The following is a 22,174-nucleotide window of genomic DNA, read 5'->3' as shown; positions in this document are numbered from 1 at the left end:
CAACGCCGGTTGATCTCTATGTTGACTTCACTTCTGGCACTGCCCTGGCGGCTTCGCCAGCCCCACTGGACAGTAATGTGGAGTCCATTTGCACCAGAATGAACCTCACTCCCAGCTCATTGATCGCCCAATCCTGTAACTCATGTTTGTCTGAAACTCCAGCAAGACCCATTATTTTTCCATGTGCTCTGCAGGCTTTGCTGACCGCACTGAGGGAGTCTCTGTACTTTGGGTGGTCCAAGTTTCCTGGAATTCCAAGCTCAATAGATAAATCCAGAGATCCAATTAGCACAACATCAACGCCTTCCACAGCTGCGATTTCAGCTGCGTTCTCCACAGCATCAGCGCTTTCAATCATGACGAACACAGTGGATGTGGATTGGTTGGCAATTTCGATTGTTTTTTCAGTTGCCATACCACGGAATCCGAAGTGCGGAAGCTGCCCAGTCATAGATCGACAACCTTGGGGCGGGTATTTGCATATGCGCACAGCAGCTTCAGCGTCCGCTGTAAGTTCACAGTATTAGACTCAGTGGTAAACTCAAAATGGGCGATATGGTCAGGACCAACTCGCATGATGTACGGACCTCGAGAATGAATGTGCGGGAAAATTATGCCCATGGCTCCACCATCTAGGACCTTTTGAACAAAGCCATTTCCACACTGATGAGGAACCCGGACGAATGGAGTGACACCTGTCAAAAGCCCAAACTGACAGAGGGCATTTACTTGTTCTTGAGAAAGCCACCCGTGTTCCATGTCGATGAAAAGTGAACCAAACCCGGCATTCCGCGCGAGTGCGACGACTTGTCCATTAGAAGTTATTTTGATACCGAAGGCCTTGCAGACCTGATTCGCGGAAACTTGCACTTCAAGATTGTTGGGGTAATTTGCCGCCATGATTTTCGGAGAACCATATAGGTCTTGGTAGACTGAAAAATATGATCTGGACTATTGAAAAGATAGTCTAACGGACCTTATGTACCTTATGGAACCCCGTTCTATAAGATGGGCTGTGAGGGGGATGTTCCACTCTTCTCGGTGATGCGGGGGTTGTTATCCAAGCGGCCGGGGTTCTCTCCGATCTAGCGTTCAAAGACATGTTGATGGAAAGGCTGAAATTCAGCGATAGCATGTCCGCATTGCAGGGAATCCATTGAATACGCCGCTAGGATGGCTGGCGCGCAGTTTCAGTGAGAGATCCGGATGAATGGTGTCACACACACAATACGCGCCTGTAAATAGTTGGTGGGAATGTCAAAATTTGCTAGTTGAACAAGACGGGGGAATTGATAGACCCACAAAAAAGCAGGATTGCCCTATGCCTGTTTCTCACGAATGGATATCGCTTAAGAAATTGACTCGTATTCACCTACCCTTTCTTCCGCGGGGTTTATATGCACCCCGCATTTCTGGAAAACCATTCCCGACTCGGTTTTCATCGGTTCGCTATGGCTGGTCCGCTGGACTAGATGCTATATGCTACGCGCGCCAATATTCCTCCTGCATGTGTTCTGTATAGATAATGGAGCGCTGCTCCCTTCCGGCTCTCTTCTCCTCCCTCCATTCTTAGAGCTATCTCCTCTGGTCGCTCTTTGTTTGTTTGTTCTTCTCTCGCTGGGAAATCCTTGCACAATGGCATTGTGGTACTCGTTCGGAATTTCTCTCTTTGCAGCTATCGGAACATTTCTTTTTGTATGTTTTTATCCCATTTTTCCTTGCCTGAGGTTGCATTTGGGCTCGTTTACTGACAGTCGAGCTTAGGGATTTGATACTGGCATTGCTACAACTAGTAAGAGGCTTCATTTTGTGGTGCTACATGACTAAAGTCTAACCTCTGAACACAGCCATTGCTCATGAAAGCTGGATCAAGTATATGAATAGCCCTTCGGAGGGCCTCACAGGTGCTGTATGCTGCGCGCTTTCGACTTTTGGTCACGAACTATGGTCACGAACTATACTGAATAGGGCCTAGGCGGTTTCAATCTATATCGCCGGCGAGGCAGTCGGGGCATTGACGCAGACAGCTATCGGGGACCAGCTCGGGCGTATTCGATTTATGCAGCTAATGTGTGTGGCTGTCACGATTGGCACCATTATTCAAACTGCCTCCGTCAACATTGGCATGTTCCTGGTAGGCCGCGCCTTTGCAGGATTCGCCGTAGGGTAAGTTTAAAAGAAACCAAATAGATGGAGAATGGAACTCTGATTAAGTACAGCGGAATGGTCGCTACTGTTCCCGTCTATCTGAGCGAGATCTCCGACCCTCGTTTCCGCGGTCTGATCGGTGGCATCTCGGGCTGTGGCATCTCTTTCGGTACGATGATGTCCAACTGGGTTGGCTTTGCTTGCAGCTACGCTCCATACGGCCCTCTCCAGTGGCGTCTTCCATTAGCAATCCAAGTCCCGTGGAGTGTGATAATGTTTATTGGCCTGTCGACTTTTATGCCTAACTCCCCGCGGCACTTGATTCGCAGTGGGAAGATCGAGCAGGCGCGTATCGAATTTGCCCGCCTTCGTCGTGGAATGCAGTTGCATGAGATGCAGGAGGAGTTTATACTGATGCAGGCACAAATTGAGTATGAGATGGAGAGAGAGGTTACTTCCTACCGGGAAATTTTCAAGTTGTTCCGCCGCCGTGTGTTGGTGTCAGTCTCCCCATTGAGAATCATGTCAGGTAAATACTGATTGAGTTGCCTCAGGTGTATTTCCGTGCAGACATTTGCGAGTTTGACGGGTGTGAATGTCATCCAGTACTATCAGAGTGGGTACCTATGTGGTGGGTTTGATCTGATGCATGCTGATATTCACGTTCTAGCTATACTGTACAAGTCCCTTGGCATCAGCTCGCACATGATCCTTGCCCTTGCGGCCGTCTATGGTACCATGGCATTCCTCTCAAATGCCCTCACTACGAAATACCTAAACGATCAGTGGGGTCGTCGAAAGTATGTGAATTTCATGCAGGTGTCCCATATTATACTGGTCACTTACCACGCCCAGGATGATCATTACCGGCCTCATTGGCGTCATGCTAATCGAAATATACGCCGCTGTGATGCAACGCGAGTTCCAGAATACAGATAACAGAGTTGGCAAGGGATTCGCTATACTTGGCATTTATTTATTTGTCGTTGTCTTTTGTAAGGTCTCTTATTTCCGGATCAAACGATGACAAATTTCTCATGATACTTTAGACGGCATGCTCAACAGTATAACGTGGCTATATGCTGCCGAGGTCCTGCCAATTGCCCTGCGCAGCAAGGTCATGGGGCTCGGCGCCGCAGGTCACTTCATTGTCAACGTTGCCAGTAAGTAGGAAGCCTCCGGTGTCAAAAGCATCGCTGCTAATAAAGATCGAAGTCACCGAAGCGGGACCCAGCGCCTTTGCCAACATTCGAGAGAACTACTACTATGTTTTCGTCGCTTGCTCCTTTATCTTCCTCACTATAGCTTACTTCTTCTTCCCGTACATGATTCCACACCCTGCATTCTGCACTGGACTGATGTGACAAATGACACTAACTTCTTCACAGCGAAACCAAGCAGAAGACACTAGAGGAAATCGCTGCAGCATTTGGAGACCGCGTCATCAATGTGGAGGACGACCCCAAACGCACGTGCGACTCAGCTCACACCACATCGGCTGAACTGACGAACATTTGAATTTGAGGTTCACACATATGTGACGGCACCTCGTTCACTCGAGGAGCTGAAGCGTACAGCGAATTGTGTCCCCATACAGTAGTTCGGGCTCTTTGGGCTGAGGTATGGAGTCGATGTGACTGAGCCCTGCACCGTCTCTACACCGGATCACGAGCTTGAAAGACCATCATCAACTTCTCGGAGTACCAGCTTTGTTTGGACAGCGGTAACGATTGAAATTTGCCGTAGAGAACAGAACCATGAAAATAGAGAAGCATGTCTTTATTTGAGATAGAGATGAAGATATCTACCAAATAAAATAGATCAGCTTAATGGAGTTGAGATTCGTACTTGGTGAATTGATGATGACATCCAGTCACCAACTGTAATCGTGATTCGGGCACGAGACTCAAACAGACGTGGACGAAACCATCTTCTCAAAAAAGTCTTTCAAGATCGAATTAACCTCGTCCCGTGCCTCTAACTGCATCCAATGGCCTCGTGTACTGACTTCTTTGGCAACCAAGTCATCAGCAATAGCCTTCATCTGCTCTGCCGCACCAGGCAGTTGAACTGAGCTCGGAGCCGCAGTCACCATCATCACCGGAAGCGATAGTTTCGCCGGCAGAGCATCCTCGACCTCATCTTTCTCATTGACATTCCAGACTAGTGCGCGATACCAATTCAGTGCAGAGGAATGGTGCCCTTTCATTATTTTCTGGTGGATCGTGCGTTCCTATGTACCGTGAGTTTCTTGCTGCTTTTGAATATACCGAGCTCGTACCTCATCTGTAATGTAGGGTGCTAGTGGTGCTCGGTAATCAGCTCGAAGCCATGACTCCATTGCTCCCGTAGGACCAACGTGGGCTTCCCATAGATCAGGTTCTGCGGGATAAAACAAAGTAGAGAAGGATTCGCTCTACTCAGGTCAGTGCTATGTTTCTTTGGGCACATAGAAGAACATCATGGCAACTTGCATGTTCATCCAACAAGTAATCACTCCCATCGCTAACAAAAAGCTTCAAATATCCGAACTGTTCGTGGCCGAGGATCTGCTTTGTCATCGCATTCACGGCATCAAGATCAAAGTGCTCCCCCGGTCGGGAATACGGGACAGCCAGGAACGTGCATGAGTGAATCTTTTGGGGGAAATAGTTCACCAATCGAGAAAGAAGTATACAGCCCGTATCATGGGCGACAGCGTGAACGCGGGTCAAGTTTTCGTGGTCGAGGATCTCTGCTATCTCCGCTGCCATTTTCTTGGTCTTGTACCCCTCCACTGCAGCGGGCTTGCTAGTTCCACCGTAGCCTAGTAGGTCTGGAGCCAGGACTCCGTAGCCATGGGCTGCGAAGAAGCTGATCTGGTGGCGCCAGTCATAACTCGAAGAGGGGAATCCGTGTAGAAATAGAATTGTTGGGAGAGGGGCTTTGTTGGTGGGGATGTACACATAGTTGTAGGTGTGTGTTGTTGAGAGGGAGAGGTGTTTGGAGTACTGGGGGAATGCGATACTAGCCATGGTTTGTGATTCTGATGTTTTACGTGGTCTGGGGGAGGCAAGGCTAAGATCTGTATAAGTATGAGATGGGGGCCGGCGACTTTTTCGGAGACTTAGTTGTGCACGCGACTCGTTTTGCATGCAAATTTGTCTAAATGCATCAAACAGCGACGACATTAAGTGTGGCTCCGTATCAGTTTACCATGTATGACTTTTTTTGTTTAGTGGGTTTTTAGCTTGCGTTACAATATATATAGATTGTGCTGATCGAGTTACTACACATTATGAAAAGTGTACAAGTGTACCCTGCTCTCCCTACACTCTCGAAAACCAGTCTCTTTTACTCTCCAGCAATTCTTTGAATGCACGACACTCCGAATTTATTGTTATAATACTAAACCATCACTATCTACACTGTCCTCTGATGGATCCGACAGTCCCGATTACGTCATCTGCTGACATGTGAAGCCGCGGACACTGACCACGATTACAATTCCATTAAAAAATATAGTTATAAAACAGCGCAGGCCTGTGGAAATCAGTGTCCCTTCAAATATCATCATGACTACGCACTTCACCGTCCCAATCGCCTCAACAGGCGGCTCAATCATCTGCACGAGCCCGTCTGGCCCAGACCAGCAGAACATTTATGTGTTGACGTTTACCTCGCCGAAGGATAACCGGCTGACACCGGAATTCATCGATGCAATGATTCTGGCGCTGGATATCATCGAGCACCGCTACCCGAAAGGCGTAGTTGTCACCACCAGCGGGATCGCCAAGTTCTACAGCAACGGACTGGATCTCGAGGTTCTGATGGGCATGGAAGGATTCTTGGAGAAATGGCTATGGCGGCTTTTCCGCCGGTTTTTGACGTATGCACTTCCTTTTCAGCCCTGCAGCTTGGAGAGACAAGACTGACTCTAATCCCAGATACCCCATGCCAACGGTCTGTCTGCTCAATGGACACGCCTTTGCAGGCGGCTTCATGCTGGCCATGTACCATGACTACCGGGTGCAGAACCCGGAGAAAGGATTCCTGTGTGTCAATGAGCTGGAGTTTGGAGTACCGCTGCAGACGCCCATGATGTCGATCTTCCGCGAAAAGTTGACCCCGACCACTTTCCGGAATGTGGTTCTGGAATCCCATCGCTTCGGTGGGAAGGCTTCGCTGCAGGCGGGAATTGTTGATGCAGTGGGCGGATTGGAGGAGACGTTTTCGCTGATCAAGGACCGCAAGTTATTGGGCAAGGCTGCGACGGGGATTTATGGAACCATGAAGGAGGAGATGTATTCGCGTGTTTTGAACGAGCTAGATAATCATGAGGGTAATTTGAAGTGGAGGGAGACGGTCGACGAGAAGAAGGATGTACTCCAGAGAAGGGGACTGGAGAATGTTGTAGCCTGGGAGAAGAAGGCATCGAAGCTTTAGAATGCTGATAGAAATACTAGAATAGAGTGTAAATATCAAACCGTTTCTCATTGACTGCCTTTTATAGAAGAAGTGCTTATTATATTCCTTTGTGAGTATCAACCAAATGTTATTCAGAGAATGTCAAACTCGTGCATTATACATAACAGCGCAGCACCTTAATTCTATGTCTCATTTTCAAAATGCATGTTAGACCTTCACTATCAAAGTGATCTTCACACCCCAATTTAGGGTCATCATGCCCTCCTACCAAAACAGATGATCAGATTAAAGATAAGAAAAAGTAAAAACAATTAAATTCAGGCAGAGCATGAGAAAATGTAATTTTGATAGCATAATAAATAATCATTTTCATGTTGAGGTGGCGCTACTTGGTACGCATCTATGCTAACCCTAATCCCAAAGTGAACTACTAGGGAAGTAGATCGGGCGATATCACTTGCAAGTAGAGGCAGCTCATGCCAAATGCAAAGCTGCATGCAACTCATTCTTCGGTTTCCTTTTGTCTTCTCCCTAAGCCATTCACATACATTCATTTGTATCTCCCACCATCCATCTCATCTGGCCCATCCATTCATTCCATGCGCTCTACCCTCATCCCAACCATATCTCCTACCGAGCAACATGTCTACCACCGATTCTTCCAGCATTGGAGTGCGTGCCTCCAATGTTGCGGATGCCCAGAATGTTTCCGAGGTTACGCCTCCGACTTCCACGAAGAAAGAAGGCAGGGCTGCCATCTGCAATCCTCTTCCTCTGACCTCTATCCCCCACACTCCTGCGAGTAACCATTTCTCTGACAGCAGTAGGATCTTTCCATTCTCGTCTCCTGGAATTTGTTACGGAGTCACTAACTTGATAAGATTGTCTCTCCAATACCTCTACCATGAAGCGCAGCGAGATCACTCCCCAGGAATTTGATGCGAAGAAGCTGAAGAATAACCACGACGATGAGGAGCTTCTTACACAGGGCACCTGCAAGCTATCTCTCCAGAAAAAGGAAAACAGTCATAGCAACTACTCTGAAGCGAGTACCATCATCGACACCAATGACGAAGAGGAGACTGGCAAGGCTGCTGCCGTTGCTGATGCGAAGCCTGCCGCTCGCACTCGTGCTCGAGTCCCTCTTGGCGAGCTCCCAGTGTCTGAATTCGGTGGTCTGGAGGAAGGGCAACTGGTAATTATAAACACGAATTTCTCCAGCAGCAGCGCTGACGAGGTTGATAACCAGGGCGACAAGGACGAGGATCTCACTATCGAGCATGTAAGTTTCCATCACATACATCAGCCATGACAAAACATGATATCTAACAATGCACCAGGCGAAGCTGGCCCAGGCCAAGAAATGGGAGAAAGGAAACACTGTCAAGATGTCCGCCGTTAATACCGCCGGCATGAACCACATCCTGCACGCCTGCAAGCCTGAGGATCCCACCGCAAAGGACCTCATCAAGCAGAACGTCGACCGCCTGGTCGCCATGGGCTTCCTCGCTGACCAGCGCAAGCTCACTCACGACGAAAAGGGCAAGGCTATGGCAGAGACGCTTGCATTAGATGCAGAGACCTTCGAGTCCATGATTCCTGACCTCAACAAGGTTGAATCTGCCCGCGACCAGAAGCTGCTCCAGTTCGCGCGCATGCGTCGCGCCCACGATCGTCTGCAGGAGGCTATGAGCCGCATCCCGGATATCCCTCACCAGGACTATCCCCCGGACCGCGCGCCCTTCGATCCCGCTCCCATGGGCAGTGGTTGTGGCCAGGTCTTCCCTGCCGCGGTGTTCGCTGGCTCTGCTGGGACCCCCAAGGCGCCCCAGTCTCGTACTGAGGCTCGCGCTCGCGCCCGTGCTGAGGCGAAGATGAGTGCCAAAATTGAGAAGGCTAAGAAGGACCTGTGAGCATCATCAATGAGAGATTGGCCTGGTGCGGGGTGTGAATTGCACGTAGATAGCGGTGCGTAGAAAGTGAAGCAACCAATCAAGCGCAAGCAAGCGCAATTTCTCCATCATTAGTCTCACTCAGTATGCAATGTCTTTGTAGCTCTATTATAAGGAACTTTCTAGATGGCGCATAAGTGAGAAACCTCTTTATATAAGTCAAAGCTTGATTAATGATCTACAAGAGAGAGTAGTGGTGCTGATTCTACCATCAGCCACAAGTCACTCTATCAGAAATCTAGTAATGACCACAAGGCTACCTCTACTCCCCGTGTTTATACCACTTCGAGCCCTGCCACTGCATCAGCGCCGTGGGAATAAAACTGGCGCCCATGACCAAAGCAGTGACCACCCCCGAACTCTTAGCAAGGCCAACACTCTTAAACATTGAAGGAAACCAGAACGGTCCAATAAATCCCCAGGTAGACCGCACAAAGTTAATGAAAACCCCGACGCTCCCGGCATCGTGTGGATGCGTATCCACAGCATAAGTAGTCAGCACGGTAGTGACGACCTGGTTGCCAAACGCCGCAATTCCAGTTCCGATCACGGGCTTCACAGTCCACTGGCCAACGGCCGCTTGCTCGGTGCACACGAAAAAGACAACCATGCCGGCAATGGTGAGCAAGAAGCCGATATAGCTCAGCCACAGTCTGTATTCTGGGGCAGGCTTCTGGCCAATGCGGCGGGCTCGGGCATTCATCCACATATCAGACATGAACCCACCCAGTTGCTCGCCCAGAAGAGATCCAATGATGAGACCGAGGAATTGGAGACCGAGTTGCTGGGCGTTGAGCTCGAACTTGACTTGCAGGAGTTGGGGAACCTCGACGGAGCATAGGACTGAGGCGAATAGGAAAACCATTGAATAGGCGACTGCTGCTAGAAGAACGGGGATGTGTGTGAAGAGAGCGAGTGGGTGGATGAATTCGGATATTTTGAACGGCGCGGGATCGATTCGGCGGACGGACACGTATTCCCGCTTGAACGATGAGGTTTGAGACCGGGGTTCTGCTCCAATATACCGAGTTTCGGGACCGAAGAAGATGTACAACACAAATTGGCAGGCATTAGTCTAGATAGATGTCTTGGTTAGCGATTGATATCACCAAAATCATAGAAAACACTTACAATGGCTAGAATCCAGTATATCCAGCGATAGTGGACCCGCTGGGCAACAAACCCAAAGATGAACGGACCGACAGGAACACCAAGGGTGACCATCACAGTCCAGATGCCCATATACCGCGCCCGTTCTTTCCGGAAGAAGGTCTCGGTGACCACACCACTGCCAATAGCCATAGCCGGGGAGATAAAGAAAGCCACGAGAGCACGGCAGGCCGCCATAGAAGCGTAATCCGGGCTCTTCGCACAGCCGATGTTACACACGCAGCTCAGAATCAGTGAAAGGAGAAAGATTGGGCGCCGGCCATATCGTTGTGAGAGTGGCTTCCAGAATAGCGGCGCGCCTCCTAGGATGGCAATCTGCAACGAGGTCAAGTAGCTCACCCTCTGCAAGGAGACGCCGACGTCCATTGCGATGTTCTCATAGGCACAGATGATCGACGAAGCAGTGAAGGTCCCCATGCAGGCATGGAACGCGACTAGACCTAGATTGGCCGTTTTCTGTAGGTTCGTGAGAATGGTAGACCTGAATATTTGCCGTGATCGCTTGCTTACCTTCCACAATGGCCAGTTGTAAGGGTCTGCTGGATCCATGTTGGGAATTGGATCGAGATCTAGCGTGCCATGGCGTTCCAGGAGATAGGCTTTGTGCGACTCGGGGAGAGACTGAGCCCGGTCGGGGATATTGAGCTCGGCATCCTTCTCATCGACATAATTGACGTCGGACTTGATTGACGTATCATGCGCTTCTTCGGTCGACGACATGGCTGCAGAGATAATGGAAAAATCACACCCAACAGTCACTGAGTTGGGGGGAGAGAAGATTTAAAAGGGAACAAGGCTCCAGACTAGGGGTCCACGGAGCCGGCCATTCCGGTTAGTCTCTGTGGACCAGACCGGGGGACAGCATGGGGTTCTGGGGTAGCGACTGGAGTTTATTGACAACGCTAGACACCATGTTTCGTGCCACACTGGGGCGAAACGGCCGTGCCGGTAGTTATGGACCGGTTTCTTTGCCGATAAACATATCGAAGGTGACACGGGAACCCATGCTTTTCGGTGGGTCTAGAGGCCGAACTCTAGATGGGCCGAGGCCTGTCAACCCGCCCGGAGGCTAACTGCCGATGGACTCTTCCGGAGACACGTTTTTTGAGAATCGGTTTCTCCGACCCCGGACTGGGGGAGCTGGAGAAAAAACCTGAGAAGCCAGGCACACGTATAGCCGCTAATGTAGTTATAGTAGGGTTTCCACAAAGTCACTAAATAGGAAAGTGAGGCGGGATGGCGCAGAAGGATCTACCGCCATTTAGCGTGCTGGGATCTATACGATTGGTCCTATAGAGTTCTACATTATTTGAATTTTGCGATTGCTTCTGTTGTATTGTTGTCTTGTATTGAATACTAACTAAACGACTGGCAGATACTCAATAATAAACCAAGTAGGCTGTCATCCAAACCGAATGTTGTCTTGGCTGGCGGTGACATCAACCCTCTCTCCATTCCTTCCTGGACCTTTCCCCCTTCCACTTTCAACCCACCATGGTCTTCGCCTTCACCCTCCCGACCACCTCGCCTCTCTCCTTCCAATCCTTCATCACATCATCCACGCACCCATCTCTCCCCCAATCCGCCTCCACCGCCCGCCATGCCCTCCGCCTGGCCCTCAAGGCCCACAAGCGCCTACCCCGCGGCGCGCGCCAGGACGCCCACCTACCCACCGTGCTCTCCACACTGACCGAATACCTACCATACCTCTTTGCAATCTCCCATGGCCTAAGTGGGAAACCCATCCAAAATGAGTCAAGCACCAACGCAGCTTCGCGCTCCGGCGAAGAAGTCGAGATCACGCTGCGCGCGGAGATCGAGTCTGCCTGGCGTCCAACGTTGTCTTCTGCCGGCGGCCTACTAAATACTACCTCTGATTCCAAGAAATGGGCAGCGCCTATGCGGAATGGCCGAGTCTTGGGTCGCGGTATTGACTTTGAGATCGCATTCACGCTCACCACGATGGGGTATGTGCTGAGTCGACTGGCGAAGACCGGTGTCGTGGACGCGATGTACGCGTCCGTGACGCCGACGGCTGAGCAGCGCACTGCTGCTGTGCAGAGTGCCACGCGGAATTTGCTACAAGCCAGCGCGGTGCATTTGCTTCTTGCTTCGTCGCCTGCCTTTACTGTCGCGACGGGACTAGCAGTGCCGGATCTTGACCCGGCAGCACAATCTGCTCTATCATCGCTCGCCCTGGCCGAGGCTACGTTGTTGGCCGTTCTCAAGGATGATGCCTATGTCGTGGCGTGCATCCAGGCCCGCAACCCGAATGACCGCGACTGGATGGTGCGCGCGCCGGAGATACCCAAGGTGCGCGCTTTGCTCTTTGCGCGGTTATGTGTGCGTGCGGCCGAGTATGCGGAGCAGGCTGCTGCGGGACTTGGAGCTGTCGGGTCTGTGTCAGGTCGCGGCGGCGGGGTCGATGATGATTTGGTTCGATATGCGGGGGTTCTAGGCCGAGTGTCTCGGGCTCGTGCGTGCCGATTTTTTGGCGTTGATGCCGAGCTGGCTGGTAAGATCGGTGAAGGGATCGCGTGGTTGCGCGCAGCGCGTACTCCGCTCGGACTGCGTGCTGCTGCCGGGTCGTCCGCTGCCGGGACAGAGGAGTCTGCACCGTCGAAGGGAGGGCTCTCGCGCTTGAAGCGTGAGTGGACTGAGAGGAGAGAAGAGCGCCGCATCAGCAAAGACGCAGGCGGAGGGCGTGAGCGGAGCGACAAGAGCGGCGCCCTAGACCCTGGGGACGATGCTGGCCGCGATGAGGAGGGCCGAGTGATTGCCATGCTGGAAAGCAAATGGGTGCACATGAACGATACGGTATGGTTTGCCTTGGTCCATCCACTCTCTCTGCTCTGCTCTCACACCCGATCTAGATAAACACCCAGCTCATCCCAGCTTCTGCGCCACTACTTTCGAACCTACCTTCTGGACGAGATATACACTCCCCGCCAGCGCCGTATAAGCCACCAGCACTGGACGAAGACCAACTGATTCGCATGCGCGCCCCGCCAGATGAAAACGTGGACCTGCATTTTGGAAGTGACCCAGACGACAGCGATGAGGATGTTTCTGTTCTCCCGCAGAGTCACGGCCCGCCTGGCGGATTCCCGGATCGGAGTGAGACGGCCAGTACTGCCTATTATTGATGTTGATAATTTGATACCCAGTGGTTAGCGGAGAGGTATAGGTTAGTTATGGATCAGGCCGATCTACGAATGTACCATCTGTCCAGCTGAAGCAGTGTGGTGTAGACATTTTGTCCTGCGGCGTGCGCAGCTTGCAAGAACGACAGATTGATCCGAGTAATGAAAATGATATGATATATGTACAGTGCCAGCGGAAGAAGCGGACAACGCGCCCTGTCCTGCTGCATCCATCTCCGTGGAGTCCCGAGTAGTCTCGTCCTCGACCTTCAAATGGCAATGACTAACGTCCCAAGAGCCATTGCATTCAAATCGCCCTCCACCGAGTATCCGTATGTCTTATAGGTCCACGTCCAGCTTCACACAGGGAGATAGATAGGGACCACAATCCACGTAAGAAGACGATCGCCAATTTATGCCGACTTGGAATAGTAGTTCTTCTCCTCGAACAGATACCCCTTCACCTTGCGCTCCTTGATGAGCTCGAAGTATTTCTCTGTGCAGCGCATTGTGTTAGCCAGTGCTCTCGATAAGGCCATGGATTCATCCCGCCGTTGCAGCACGCATAGCTCCATCCATCCACCCATCTAGAACATCTTCACACCGCAAAACACACAATCCACCCCCAACCCCACTCCACCACACCTCAAGCAATGCACAAATCCAAGGAAACAACATCTCAAACAGACAATGACAAAGACAAGGGGAAAAAAGAGAAAGACCTACCCCTCAAAACACCACATTTCTCCATGTGATTCACGCCCTCGCGCTGATAACACTTGCCAAGCTCCTCACCGACCAGACGGGCCATCATGCTGCGCACCCACTGCTCGCGGATGATCGCGTCGCGGGCATTGTGCACGGCGACGTTGTCTTCGAAGTCGACGCCGTCGTAGGTTGGGGGCACGGTGGGCTTCTTGGCCAGGAAGGACGCGGATTCGGGGGTCGGCATTTTTCGGATCGGGGCTTTCGGGTGTGATGGTGGTGATGAGGTGGTGAGGAGGACGGTGAGGTGTGGAAGAGGGTGTGGCCGGTTCAATTGGGGGTTTTGGTCCGGGAGAGCAGGATTGGTGATGGAGTTGAGGGTGTTGGTGATTGATGACCAGGGGGACTGTGATTGGTTGAGTGGGAGGCGGTCAGATGAACGACTACTAGTCCGAATGCAGAGGTCACGTGTATCTATACAGCAGACAAGATGACATGAGAGATGAACTCGATTACCACTGATGGATTCATTCACATGAAAAGGAAGAAATATCTGAGTCGTATTTATAGATGTTCTACTGCAATTCTTAATAAACACCACCGACAACTCCACGCAAAAACTCAATAATATACAGCCAAAAAAAAAATCCGTCCCCACGCCGTGTCATGCAGAAGAGAAGAAAGGTAAGCGTGAGACATAATTCATTCATCATCCCCGTCGAGCGTCACAAAAGGCCCTCGCACCCTGTCGATCAAGGTGTTGATCCCATCCTTAAAGCGCTGCCATAATGACCGATTGAGCCGATTGCTCATCTCGCGGTAGGTATACACCTCGGTCCAGCAGTCACGGCCGTAGTTGCAGCCCGCCATATTGACGACAAAATCGCGTGCATTCTGCTGGTAGTGCACCATGGGGTCCTGGCCTTCGCCGCACGCACCGGGCGGGAAAGAGTTGATGCTGCGCTGAGGCAGGAATCCGACGCTGCTCCGGATCCATGGCTGGCTCTGGTAGAGGTATTCCAGGGCGTCTTGCTCCTTGTGCTCCCATGTCATGTGCATCTGCTCGTACATGACAGGGTCCCACCAAGTATCGAGGAATCGGTCTGTCCAGATGGATCGCCTGACGAAGAATGAGCCCAGGTTGAAACCAGAGCAGTCTTGCGATAAGAGCAGATTAAGCGAGTTGGGGTCCTCATCGCCCTCGAGGGCACGCCCGAGGTCATCTAGCCAGAACTCGGGCAGGGGGTGGACGATCTTGAGCGGATTGAAGGCGTTGATATCGCGGTAGACGTGCGACTCCAGGTCGTTGAAGATGTGACTTTGCAAATCCGTTCCGTATTCCATGATCCAGGTATTAAGATCCAGCCACCAGAACCTGCAGTCGATCAGCATGTGTTCGAAGTTATGTAGAGCAATCTTACCATTCCGCCTGCGGGTACTTGCGCATTGCCTCGCGAATCACGTCGGCCTTCTCCCAGTTCTCGCGCCACTCGTGCGAATATCGCTTCTTGGCCAACATGTTGGCAACCTCCAGCTCGTACCCCCAGTTGCGCGCATACTTTTGTTTATTCCAGATACTGTTTCGCTCGATTGCCCACTCGCGCGCGCCCTTCAGCTCCATCACGCCGCCCTCGACATTGGACCCGAGAATAATCACGAACTTGCGTCCGCCGCCGAAACTTGATCGCCGATATACCTGTATGAGAGCTGCAAAGCAGTTAGTCAATCTTTTTCTGCACGCGCACCACACCACCGAATGTGTAGCACTTACTCGTCCACAAACACATATACCCCAACCACAGCACAAATAACCCCAACAGCAACCTCGACCGCGGCCGGCGCATCATCCTCCCCAGCACGGCGATGGGCCCACGGCCAACGCCACCAGGGCGCCAAGAAGGTCTCCGCTCGAACTCATCTTTATCCACATAGTCGCGCGCATGGCGGGGCCCAGATCGAAAACTGGGCAAACGAGCCGAAAGGCGATGTTTCTGCCGCGAGAAGAAGCCCGAATTGCGTGTCGAAAAGGACGGATACCCGCGCACCTCGTCGCTTTTCGCTTTGGCTGTCGCCCAGGACACGTTGGGGGTTAGCGTGCCGGGCGAGGGTGAGTAGCCGCCACTGCGCGGCGTCGAGGTGCCGCTACCGGGAGCTAGGCCCGGGCTGGACCACCCTCCACCTCCGCCCGGGCGCGGGGAGGGTGATCGCGATAGGGACATGGAGGGAGTGGTGTGGTATGCCACAGTGTGGGTGATCGGCACGTATCTGTATGGTGGGAATTTGGCGGAGGTGAAGAATGGTAGTTGCGCCGATCGGGAGAGGCAAAGGAAAGGGAAAGATGGATGGGATGGGATGGACGGGATGGATCGGGTGAAGTCAGAGTGACATGAGGAATAATCAAGGGGGAAGAAAGGAAGGGCGTGTCGGTAGATAAAGCATCCTCGCCGTTGAAACTCTCTCAATGCGAAACTGCCGAGCACCAGCAGTGCACAGACCAACGAGTCTGGCCCGCGCGAACGAATGCAGCGACCGTGACATGAGAGTTGGAGACAATGCGACCTAAGGATCGGGTGAGCTCTCGCTAGGTACCATCTAGATAATTTGTGGGACTGACAGTGATCTCGAGGGAGTGAGATTTACTAGTCACAACCACCTCGAACTGTCCTGCAGGTCATCGACCGAAGCTGCGGGAGATCGACTACACTAGGTATGTACCTGCCTGCGCTCACTCCGATCATCGACCAAGACTCAGTACACAATCCATCACCCCCCGCATCCGGACAATGGCTTTGTCACTCGGCCCCATTGTCCCATTGTCTCCACCAGATCTCAAGCAAATCTACGACTTAGATTTCGGCCTAGCCTAACGCGTGCAATTTGTGTATCAATCAATCTATGTCATCGCCCCGCAACCTAGTCCGGGCACTCGAGCGCAAAGAGAGAGAGAGAGAGAGAGTAGAGATCACAACAGATGAAACCCCCCCATGCTATTCTATTCGTCGCCCCCCTTCACCTCTACCGGCCGAACAGGCATCCGATTTGTAGCCCCATCGTATTTTGGCGTGAGCACCTGGCGCACCACGAGCCCGGCCTCATGCGCCGGCCGAGGGAACACGCTTTCCCCGTGGTAGAATTCGCACCGCAGTTTCAGGAACTTGTCATTATGCTGGTAGACGGTGATGATATCGCCCGTGTACAACTTGCCGTAGCTCAGAGCCTCATCCTTGCGCAGTGGGACGTCGTTCACCCAGATGCCTTTGCGCGCTTTGGTAGAGATAATCGCCATCACTCCCGAGACCTGCATCCAGTCTTGGCCCATTGCGATTCGCGCCTCCAGGGCGGGCGCCCAAAAGGTCAACTCTAGAGCATACGCGGGGATGCGCGTGTCCATTGAGTCGGGGTGTCGTACTGTAGCCAATGGACCCCGGCCCCAGGAGGTCATCCGGTTTTCCAAGCGGAGGGACACGTCAAAGATAGATCCCGGGAGGCTGATCAGCCTGCCCAAAACTGGCCGGGGTTTGGTGAACTCCGGATCGGAAATGGCGGATGGGAGACTTGGCTGATGCACAATTGGAGATGATGGTTCGGATGGAGCAGCTAATTGCTGCAAGATGGCCCGCCCTGTCTGAGCGTCGAGGGTTATGGCCAATTCGTCGTCGTAGCCACCATCCTTGGCTTGTTGTTGGGGACCAGTGGCCGAAGGTGAACGGCTATGAATACTGGATTCTTCACTGGCCGTATCAGGAAGCGCAATCTCAATGCGGCGCGCAATCTGAGGCGCTTTGGGGGTTGTCTCGTGCGCGCTGGATGTTGGACGGGTATCGCTATCTGTAGTCGCGGGCTCCATGGGTTCTCCAGGACTGGTCTTCCGCGTCGGTGTCTCGTTAACCGGGCCGGCCTGAGTCTGAGGAAGGGTAGGGTGTGAAGAATTCATATTCAGCCGTCCAACGAGATTCTCCGCTCCCATCAAGCTGGGCGCGGTTCCACCGATTGGGTTCGCCGGGAGGGAAATGATCGAGGAGACACTACGGGCTTCGCTGAACGACTCACCGGAAGAAATGAAGTCGTTTGGGTCCAATTCATCCCCGGTGTATGGATCCGCATTGCCAAGGGCGTGGGAGCTGCGTAGAGCCGAGGAGGTGACTTCACCAAATAGCCGTCTTGCATGCTGCATAGTGGCTGTTTGGCTCTCGTCAAATAGACGCCTTGCGTTTTGCTCTGCGACCACTTGATCATCCTGGAAACTCTCAATGTTGGGAAGAGAGGGATAGCGGACATCAGGCGGGACGAATTCGAGACGAGGTTTCTTGGTGAGGGTCTCGTTACTGCTGCTGTTTCCCTCCTTGTCAGCTTCCCACGTGTAGTAGGCGAGATCGTCGTTGATGGACAGTTGAGACGCATCCAGATCCTCCTCGGCATCTTCACCAATGGCTGGCAGACCTTGCCGGAGGTCAGTAAGAAGGGAACTGTCGTCATACTCGTCCACGTCCGGAACGCTGGCAATCCAGGGGTGCTGGAAGCATTCCTTTTCTGATGGACGGGAGTGAGGGTCGCGGTTTAAGAGGTGTGAGACGAAATCAATGCCCGATTCGGACACACCGGCTTGACGCAGGATGTCGAAATCAGCCTCTGTGGTCATGATGGTGCGCAGCATCTGCACGCCTCGATCTTGCGCGGTCCCCGTGTATGGAGGAACTCCAGACAGGATGTGGTAGAGCACGGCACCGAGGGACCACATGTCTACGGACTGGCCGTAGGGGGATGTTTTCGGTGGTCTGCAGGTCAGCAAAATCCCCAAGTTAAGAAAAGTAGAACTTACGGATCTCCAACTCGGCGTCTTTTGCGGAACTCGCCTCTGTACATCTCGTAGTCTGGGTACACCTCAGGCGCACAGTAAAGTAGCGTGCCACAGAATGTCTTGAGAAAGGTTTCCTCTTGCACCACCTTAGACAGCCCGAAGTCGGAGAGCTTGACCCTCAGTGGGTCGAGGGACGCGATCAGGATGTTGTCTGGTTTGATGTCGCGATGGGTGATGCGACGTTTGTGGAGATAGTGGAGTGCCCGTAGGATTTGACGGGCTACCGTTCTGACCATTTCTTCGGGAATTTTGCCGTGGCTTTGCAGATATGTGGATAGCTCGCCCCCAGGAACATATTCCATGATGATGTAGATCCAGCGATCATACTCATAGTGATTAATGTATTTCACGATATTCGGCTGGACTGTAGTCAGTAACAGCGCGGAATTTTATGGTGTATATAACTCACATGTCGAAGGTCTCTCATGATTTTCATTTCATTGTCGACTTTCTGATCCAAAATACCATTCTTCATGAAACGCCGCTTGTCGAGCTCCTTGGCCGCAAAGATCGTCCCATGCTGCTTGGTGGCGAGCTTGTAAACCGTTGCAAAGGCCCCCTTTCCGATCTGGCCAGTCACATTGTACATCGAGCCGCCTGACCAATGCATGCCAAACGTATTGGCAGCCGACCACGACAGAGCGGGCTGAGCTTGGGCGAGATGCCGCGTCTTGTGCTGGACAGCTCCAGCGTGTCTCTGGACCCGTTCGAAGTAGCGAAGCACGTTCTGCGTGTACTGCATATTGAACCCATCTCGCGATGGAATCCGGACGATAAACCGCACTTCGTCCGAGTTTTGAGTGCCACTGACCAAATTAATGACAGAACCGTTGGTCAGCATCCGGCTGTTATTGTCCTTGTCTCTCTTCCGCAGACGGCAATTATCTACGATAGTCCCGTTTGTCGAGGTATCTTGCAACATGATAATCCCATCACCGGTGAGGTAAATGCGAAAGTGCTTGTTGGAGACACGTTTAGCGTCATCGTCGCCCGAAAGAAGTACGTCGCAGGAAGCACGGTTGCGGCCAAAGCAGAACCCCATGCCCAGGTCGTGGACATCCGAAGATAGTCTCAGTGCGACATCCAGCGAGGCCGTATCGGAGCTTTCGTATTCCAACAGATCCCGCTGGAGTATATGCTGGGTGCCATGCCGTGCCGTTGCCGACACCGCATCATGAGCCGTATGGGAGTTGGGATGAAGGATACAGATGATATCCGCCAGGTCTGTTTCGTGGAGTCCGGAATTATTCAAGCCCATCCGGCGGGGGTCGGCACATGGCTGAGTGGATTCTTGTGTTGCCTCCATTTTGTTTTTGAGTATGATGCAAATGATATCGCTAATGACAGGGAGTAACAAAGGAAACAACTACTGCTGGGAAATCTGAGGAGGTGGGGTATATGTGCTGATGAGAGAATGGCGATATGGGCATAAAACGATCATAAACAGGGTTCCGTTGGCTTGTCCAAGTCAGTGAGTGAGTGACGGCAGGGCCAGGCAAGAAATAGACGGGTCAGGAAGATCAGAACGGTCACCAGGGCGAGTCACCCGGGCAAGGACACACCAGAGGTAGGCAGCCCAAGTCTCAGAATTTGTTCCCCAGGTGCAGCTGGCAACCGTGTTGTTCCTGAACGATCCACACTTATGGCTCTCACCAAAGCGCTCGGATCGGACTCCCAAGAGTGTGTTGGTTGTCTCGCGCTTCACCCGGAACCGATCTGACAGCAGGTGTCGTTGATGATCTCGTCGATTGAGGGTGACAACCAGTCCAACGATCCGCCAAAAACCAGACAGCCCTCCCCGAATGTTGGAATTGTTCGGTTGAACGGTCTGAATAGGATGGAGCAGCTGGTCATTCGGCAGCGCTCCAGCTGTTTGTCGTCATTGGCGACCGTTAATCCGACTCAAGGAAAGACGCAAAGCTTGGCAAGTTGTGGCGACCGTAACAAGGAGCGTATTTCTGTCGAGATAATCTCCAACGGGTTAGCAGTGGTTTCGTGGATATCGAGGTAGGCCTGTCTCAGGGCCGAGTGTTTATATGACCTCGAGAGCCTCGGACAAGAAAAGGTACACTCACACAGCGAGCTGCCTGTGAGTCTGTCTGTCCACGGGGAGAAGGGATTGAAGTGAGGCAGAGGACAGACCAGAACGCGGGCGGTCTGGAGGCAGGTGGGAAGCGTCGTCCGAGGAACAGCCCAGGAACGAAACAAGCCTCAGTCTTTAGACGCCCTCGCCTCAGGCAGCAATCGGGTTCCTGAGGCGCTGAGCGCTGACTCATCCAGTGCTGCGGGCGGTGATTGGCTGGAAGGACTACTGCTAACCGTGGATTCTATACCAGATGGATCTATAGGATCTAAATAAAATATTTACAGACAGAACTGACAGTATATACACAGGACTTATTTCATCCCGTACGGCTTGCTCGTATCGTCACTGCGTGCGAACTCGCCCTTCATCACTGCATCAAACACCTGCTCCAGCCGCGCGATTGCCTCCTCAGACACCTCTGTGACACCGTCAGAATTCAAGTCATTCTGCAAAAGAAAAGAGAGGAAGTAGGAAACTTACGGTAGTGAATGACCAGACGGCCCCCCAGGAGTTGCAGTCCCTTTCCCTTGCCGATCTCCGGCAGATCATTGGGTCCCACCCCCGAGGCTTCCAGATCCAACCAGACCATGTTGGTCTGCACGGGATGTTGTAGTTTGCCTCCGCGGCTCGTCCACATATCGGCAATCTGCTTGGCCTTGGCATGTGTTTCCTTGAGCTTGCCGTCCTTTCCGCTAGGGTCTGAGCCGAAAGTCTCCTCGACGGCAACCCGCGCCGCAGAGGCTATCACGCCCGCCTGCCGGGTACCACCGCCAATCGACTTGCGGAACCGGCGAGCTTTCTTGATGAACTCCTGAGAGCCGATAATGATACTTCCAATGGGTGCGCCGAGTCCCTTCGAGAAGCACAGACTGATGCTATCGAACAGACCGCAGTACTCAGGCAGGCTGCCGGCTCCGGACACAACAGCCTCCCACAGTCGCGCACCGTCCAGGTGTATCTTCATATTATTGGCATGGGTCCACTCGGAGATGCGACGAGCTTCGCTCAGGGGCATGATCATCCCATCGAGGGTGTTCTCCAAACTGATCACCGTGGTCGGACAGAAGTGGTCGTTATCACCGAGCACCGCGTGCTTCTGAACATCCTCCAGGGTCAAATGAATGCCATTCTTGGGTATAACTGCCTGCACAGTAGCCCCTGTCCATGAGCTGACTCCACCAGCCTCGTATTTGACGATGTGGGATCGATGATCGCACAGGACGGCATACGGGGGTTGCACTAGATGCGTGCGAAGGGCCACCTGGTTGCCCATGGTGCCTGACATAACTAGCAGGCCTCCCTCATGTCCCGTCCGCTCGGCGACATAGGTTTGGAGGGAATTGGTGACCGGGTCCTCATTGAAGACATCATCCAGCAGAGTAGTCTGGCAAATCGCCTCAAGCATAGACGGGGTAGGCTTCGTCATGGTGTCGCCTAGGTTTTTAGTATTTAGTAGAGGCTCAACTGATTTCGATGAGGACATACTTCGAAGATCGAACTCCGCGGCGCCAGCCCCGTGCCATGAGCTGTTGGCGATAGAGGCTTGCGCCATTGCAGCCGTAGAGAGGTGGGCCATACTGATCCGGAATAAGGCTCTTGCCCTAGGAAGTATATATGGCAGCGCAGGGCGTGTCCTGAAGAGAATATGCGAGCAACGACTCATGGGTGAAGGACAGCTAAACCGTTGAGTCGAGGACGATTGGGA

General features: G+C 52.5%; 10 protein-coding genes across 10 annotated transcripts; 4 read left to right on the top strand and 6 right to left on the bottom strand.

Annotated features, from left to right (window-relative positions):
• Positions 1-447: 447 nt before the first annotated feature.
• On the bottom strand, positions 448-900 carry PFLUO_LOCUS1401 (uncharacterized protein; the record flags this gene model as incomplete). Its single annotated transcript, XM_073778439.1, has 1 exon — positions 448-900. One exon carries the CDS (start codon positions 898-900, stop codon positions 448-450), a length of 453 nt encoding a protein of 150 aa, XP_073635494.1.
• A 735-nt stretch (positions 901-1,635) lies between these two features.
• Positions 1,636-3,666, top strand: PFLUO_LOCUS1400 (uncharacterized protein; the record flags this gene model as incomplete). The annotated part of the gene is made up of 11 exons (XM_073778438.1): positions 1,636-1,695; positions 1,765-1,792; positions 1,848-1,909; positions 1,976-2,166; positions 2,220-2,648; positions 2,703-2,764; positions 2,819-2,948; positions 3,004-3,143; positions 3,198-3,311; positions 3,364-3,469; positions 3,537-3,666. 11 exons carry the CDS (start codon positions 1,636-1,638, stop codon positions 3,664-3,666), a joined length of 1,452 nt encoding a protein of 483 aa, XP_073635493.1.
• A 2,036-nt stretch (positions 3,667-5,702) lies between these two features.
• Positions 5,703-6,573, top strand: PFLUO_LOCUS1399 (uncharacterized protein; the record flags this gene model as incomplete). Its single annotated transcript, XM_073778437.1, has 2 exons — positions 5,703-6,016; positions 6,075-6,573. 2 exons carry the CDS (start codon positions 5,703-5,705, stop codon positions 6,571-6,573), a joined length of 813 nt encoding a protein of 270 aa, XP_073635492.1.
• Positions 6,574-7,197: 624 nt separating this feature from the next.
• On the top strand, positions 7,198-8,468 carry PFLUO_LOCUS1398 (uncharacterized protein; the record flags this gene model as incomplete). Its single annotated transcript, XM_073778436.1, has 3 exons — positions 7,198-7,378; positions 7,437-7,837; positions 7,896-8,468. 3 exons carry the CDS (start codon positions 7,198-7,200, stop codon positions 8,466-8,468), a joined length of 1,155 nt encoding a protein of 384 aa, XP_073635491.1.
• A 301-nt stretch (positions 8,469-8,769) lies between these two features.
• On the bottom strand, positions 8,770-10,397 carry PFLUO_LOCUS1397 (uncharacterized protein; the record flags this gene model as incomplete). Its single annotated transcript, XM_073778435.1, has 3 exons — positions 8,770-9,582; positions 9,639-10,133; positions 10,188-10,397. 3 exons carry the CDS (start codon positions 10,395-10,397, stop codon positions 8,770-8,772), a joined length of 1,518 nt encoding a protein of 505 aa, XP_073635490.1.
• A 774-nt stretch (positions 10,398-11,171) lies between these two features.
• PFLUO_LOCUS1396 (uncharacterized protein) lies at positions 11,172-12,823 on the top strand (the record flags this gene model as incomplete). Its single annotated transcript, XM_073778434.1, has 2 exons — positions 11,172-12,494; positions 12,551-12,823. 2 exons carry the CDS (start codon positions 11,172-11,174, stop codon positions 12,821-12,823), a joined length of 1,596 nt encoding a protein of 531 aa, XP_073635489.1.
• A 410-nt stretch (positions 12,824-13,233) lies between these two features.
• Positions 13,234-13,772, bottom strand: PFLUO_LOCUS1395 (uncharacterized protein; the record flags this gene model as incomplete). The annotated part of the gene is made up of 2 exons (XM_073778432.1): positions 13,234-13,316; positions 13,547-13,772. 2 exons carry the CDS (start codon positions 13,770-13,772, stop codon positions 13,234-13,236), a joined length of 309 nt encoding a protein of 102 aa, XP_073635488.1.
• A 455-nt stretch (positions 13,773-14,227) lies between these two features.
• Positions 14,228-15,744, bottom strand: PFLUO_LOCUS1394 (6-mannosyltransferase; the record flags this gene model as incomplete). The annotated part of the gene is made up of 3 exons (XM_073778431.1): positions 14,228-14,900; positions 14,947-15,232; positions 15,297-15,744. The coding sequence occupies 3 exons, from the start codon at positions 15,742-15,744 to the stop codon at positions 14,228-14,230; spliced, it is 1,407 nt and encodes a 468-aa protein (XP_073635487.1).
• A 773-nt stretch (positions 15,745-16,517) lies between these two features.
• Positions 16,518-19,689, bottom strand: PFLUO_LOCUS1393 (Protein kinase protein rad53; the record flags this gene model as incomplete). The annotated part of the gene is made up of 3 exons (XM_073778430.1): positions 16,518-18,300; positions 18,345-18,742; positions 18,793-19,689. 3 exons carry the CDS (start codon positions 19,687-19,689, stop codon positions 16,518-16,520), a joined length of 3,078 nt encoding a protein of 1,025 aa, XP_073635486.1.
• A 1,091-nt stretch (positions 19,690-20,780) lies between these two features.
• Positions 20,781-22,045, bottom strand: PFLUO_LOCUS1392 (uncharacterized protein; the record flags this gene model as incomplete). The annotated part of the gene is made up of 3 exons (XM_073778429.1): positions 20,781-20,887; positions 20,950-21,903; positions 21,955-22,045. 3 exons carry the CDS (start codon positions 22,043-22,045, stop codon positions 20,781-20,783), a joined length of 1,152 nt encoding a protein of 383 aa, XP_073635485.1.
• Positions 22,046-22,174: the final 129 nt, after the last annotated feature.

This window comes from Penicillium psychrofluorescens (assembly GCF_964197705.1).
Source record: "Penicillium psychrofluorescens genome assembly, chromosome: 1".
Classification (NCBI taxonomy): Eukaryota; Fungi; Ascomycota; class Eurotiomycetes; order Eurotiales; family Aspergillaceae; genus Penicillium; species Penicillium psychrofluorescens.
Note: the sequence above shows the minus strand (reverse complement) of the source record. Positions and strands in the feature narration are given on the sequence as shown.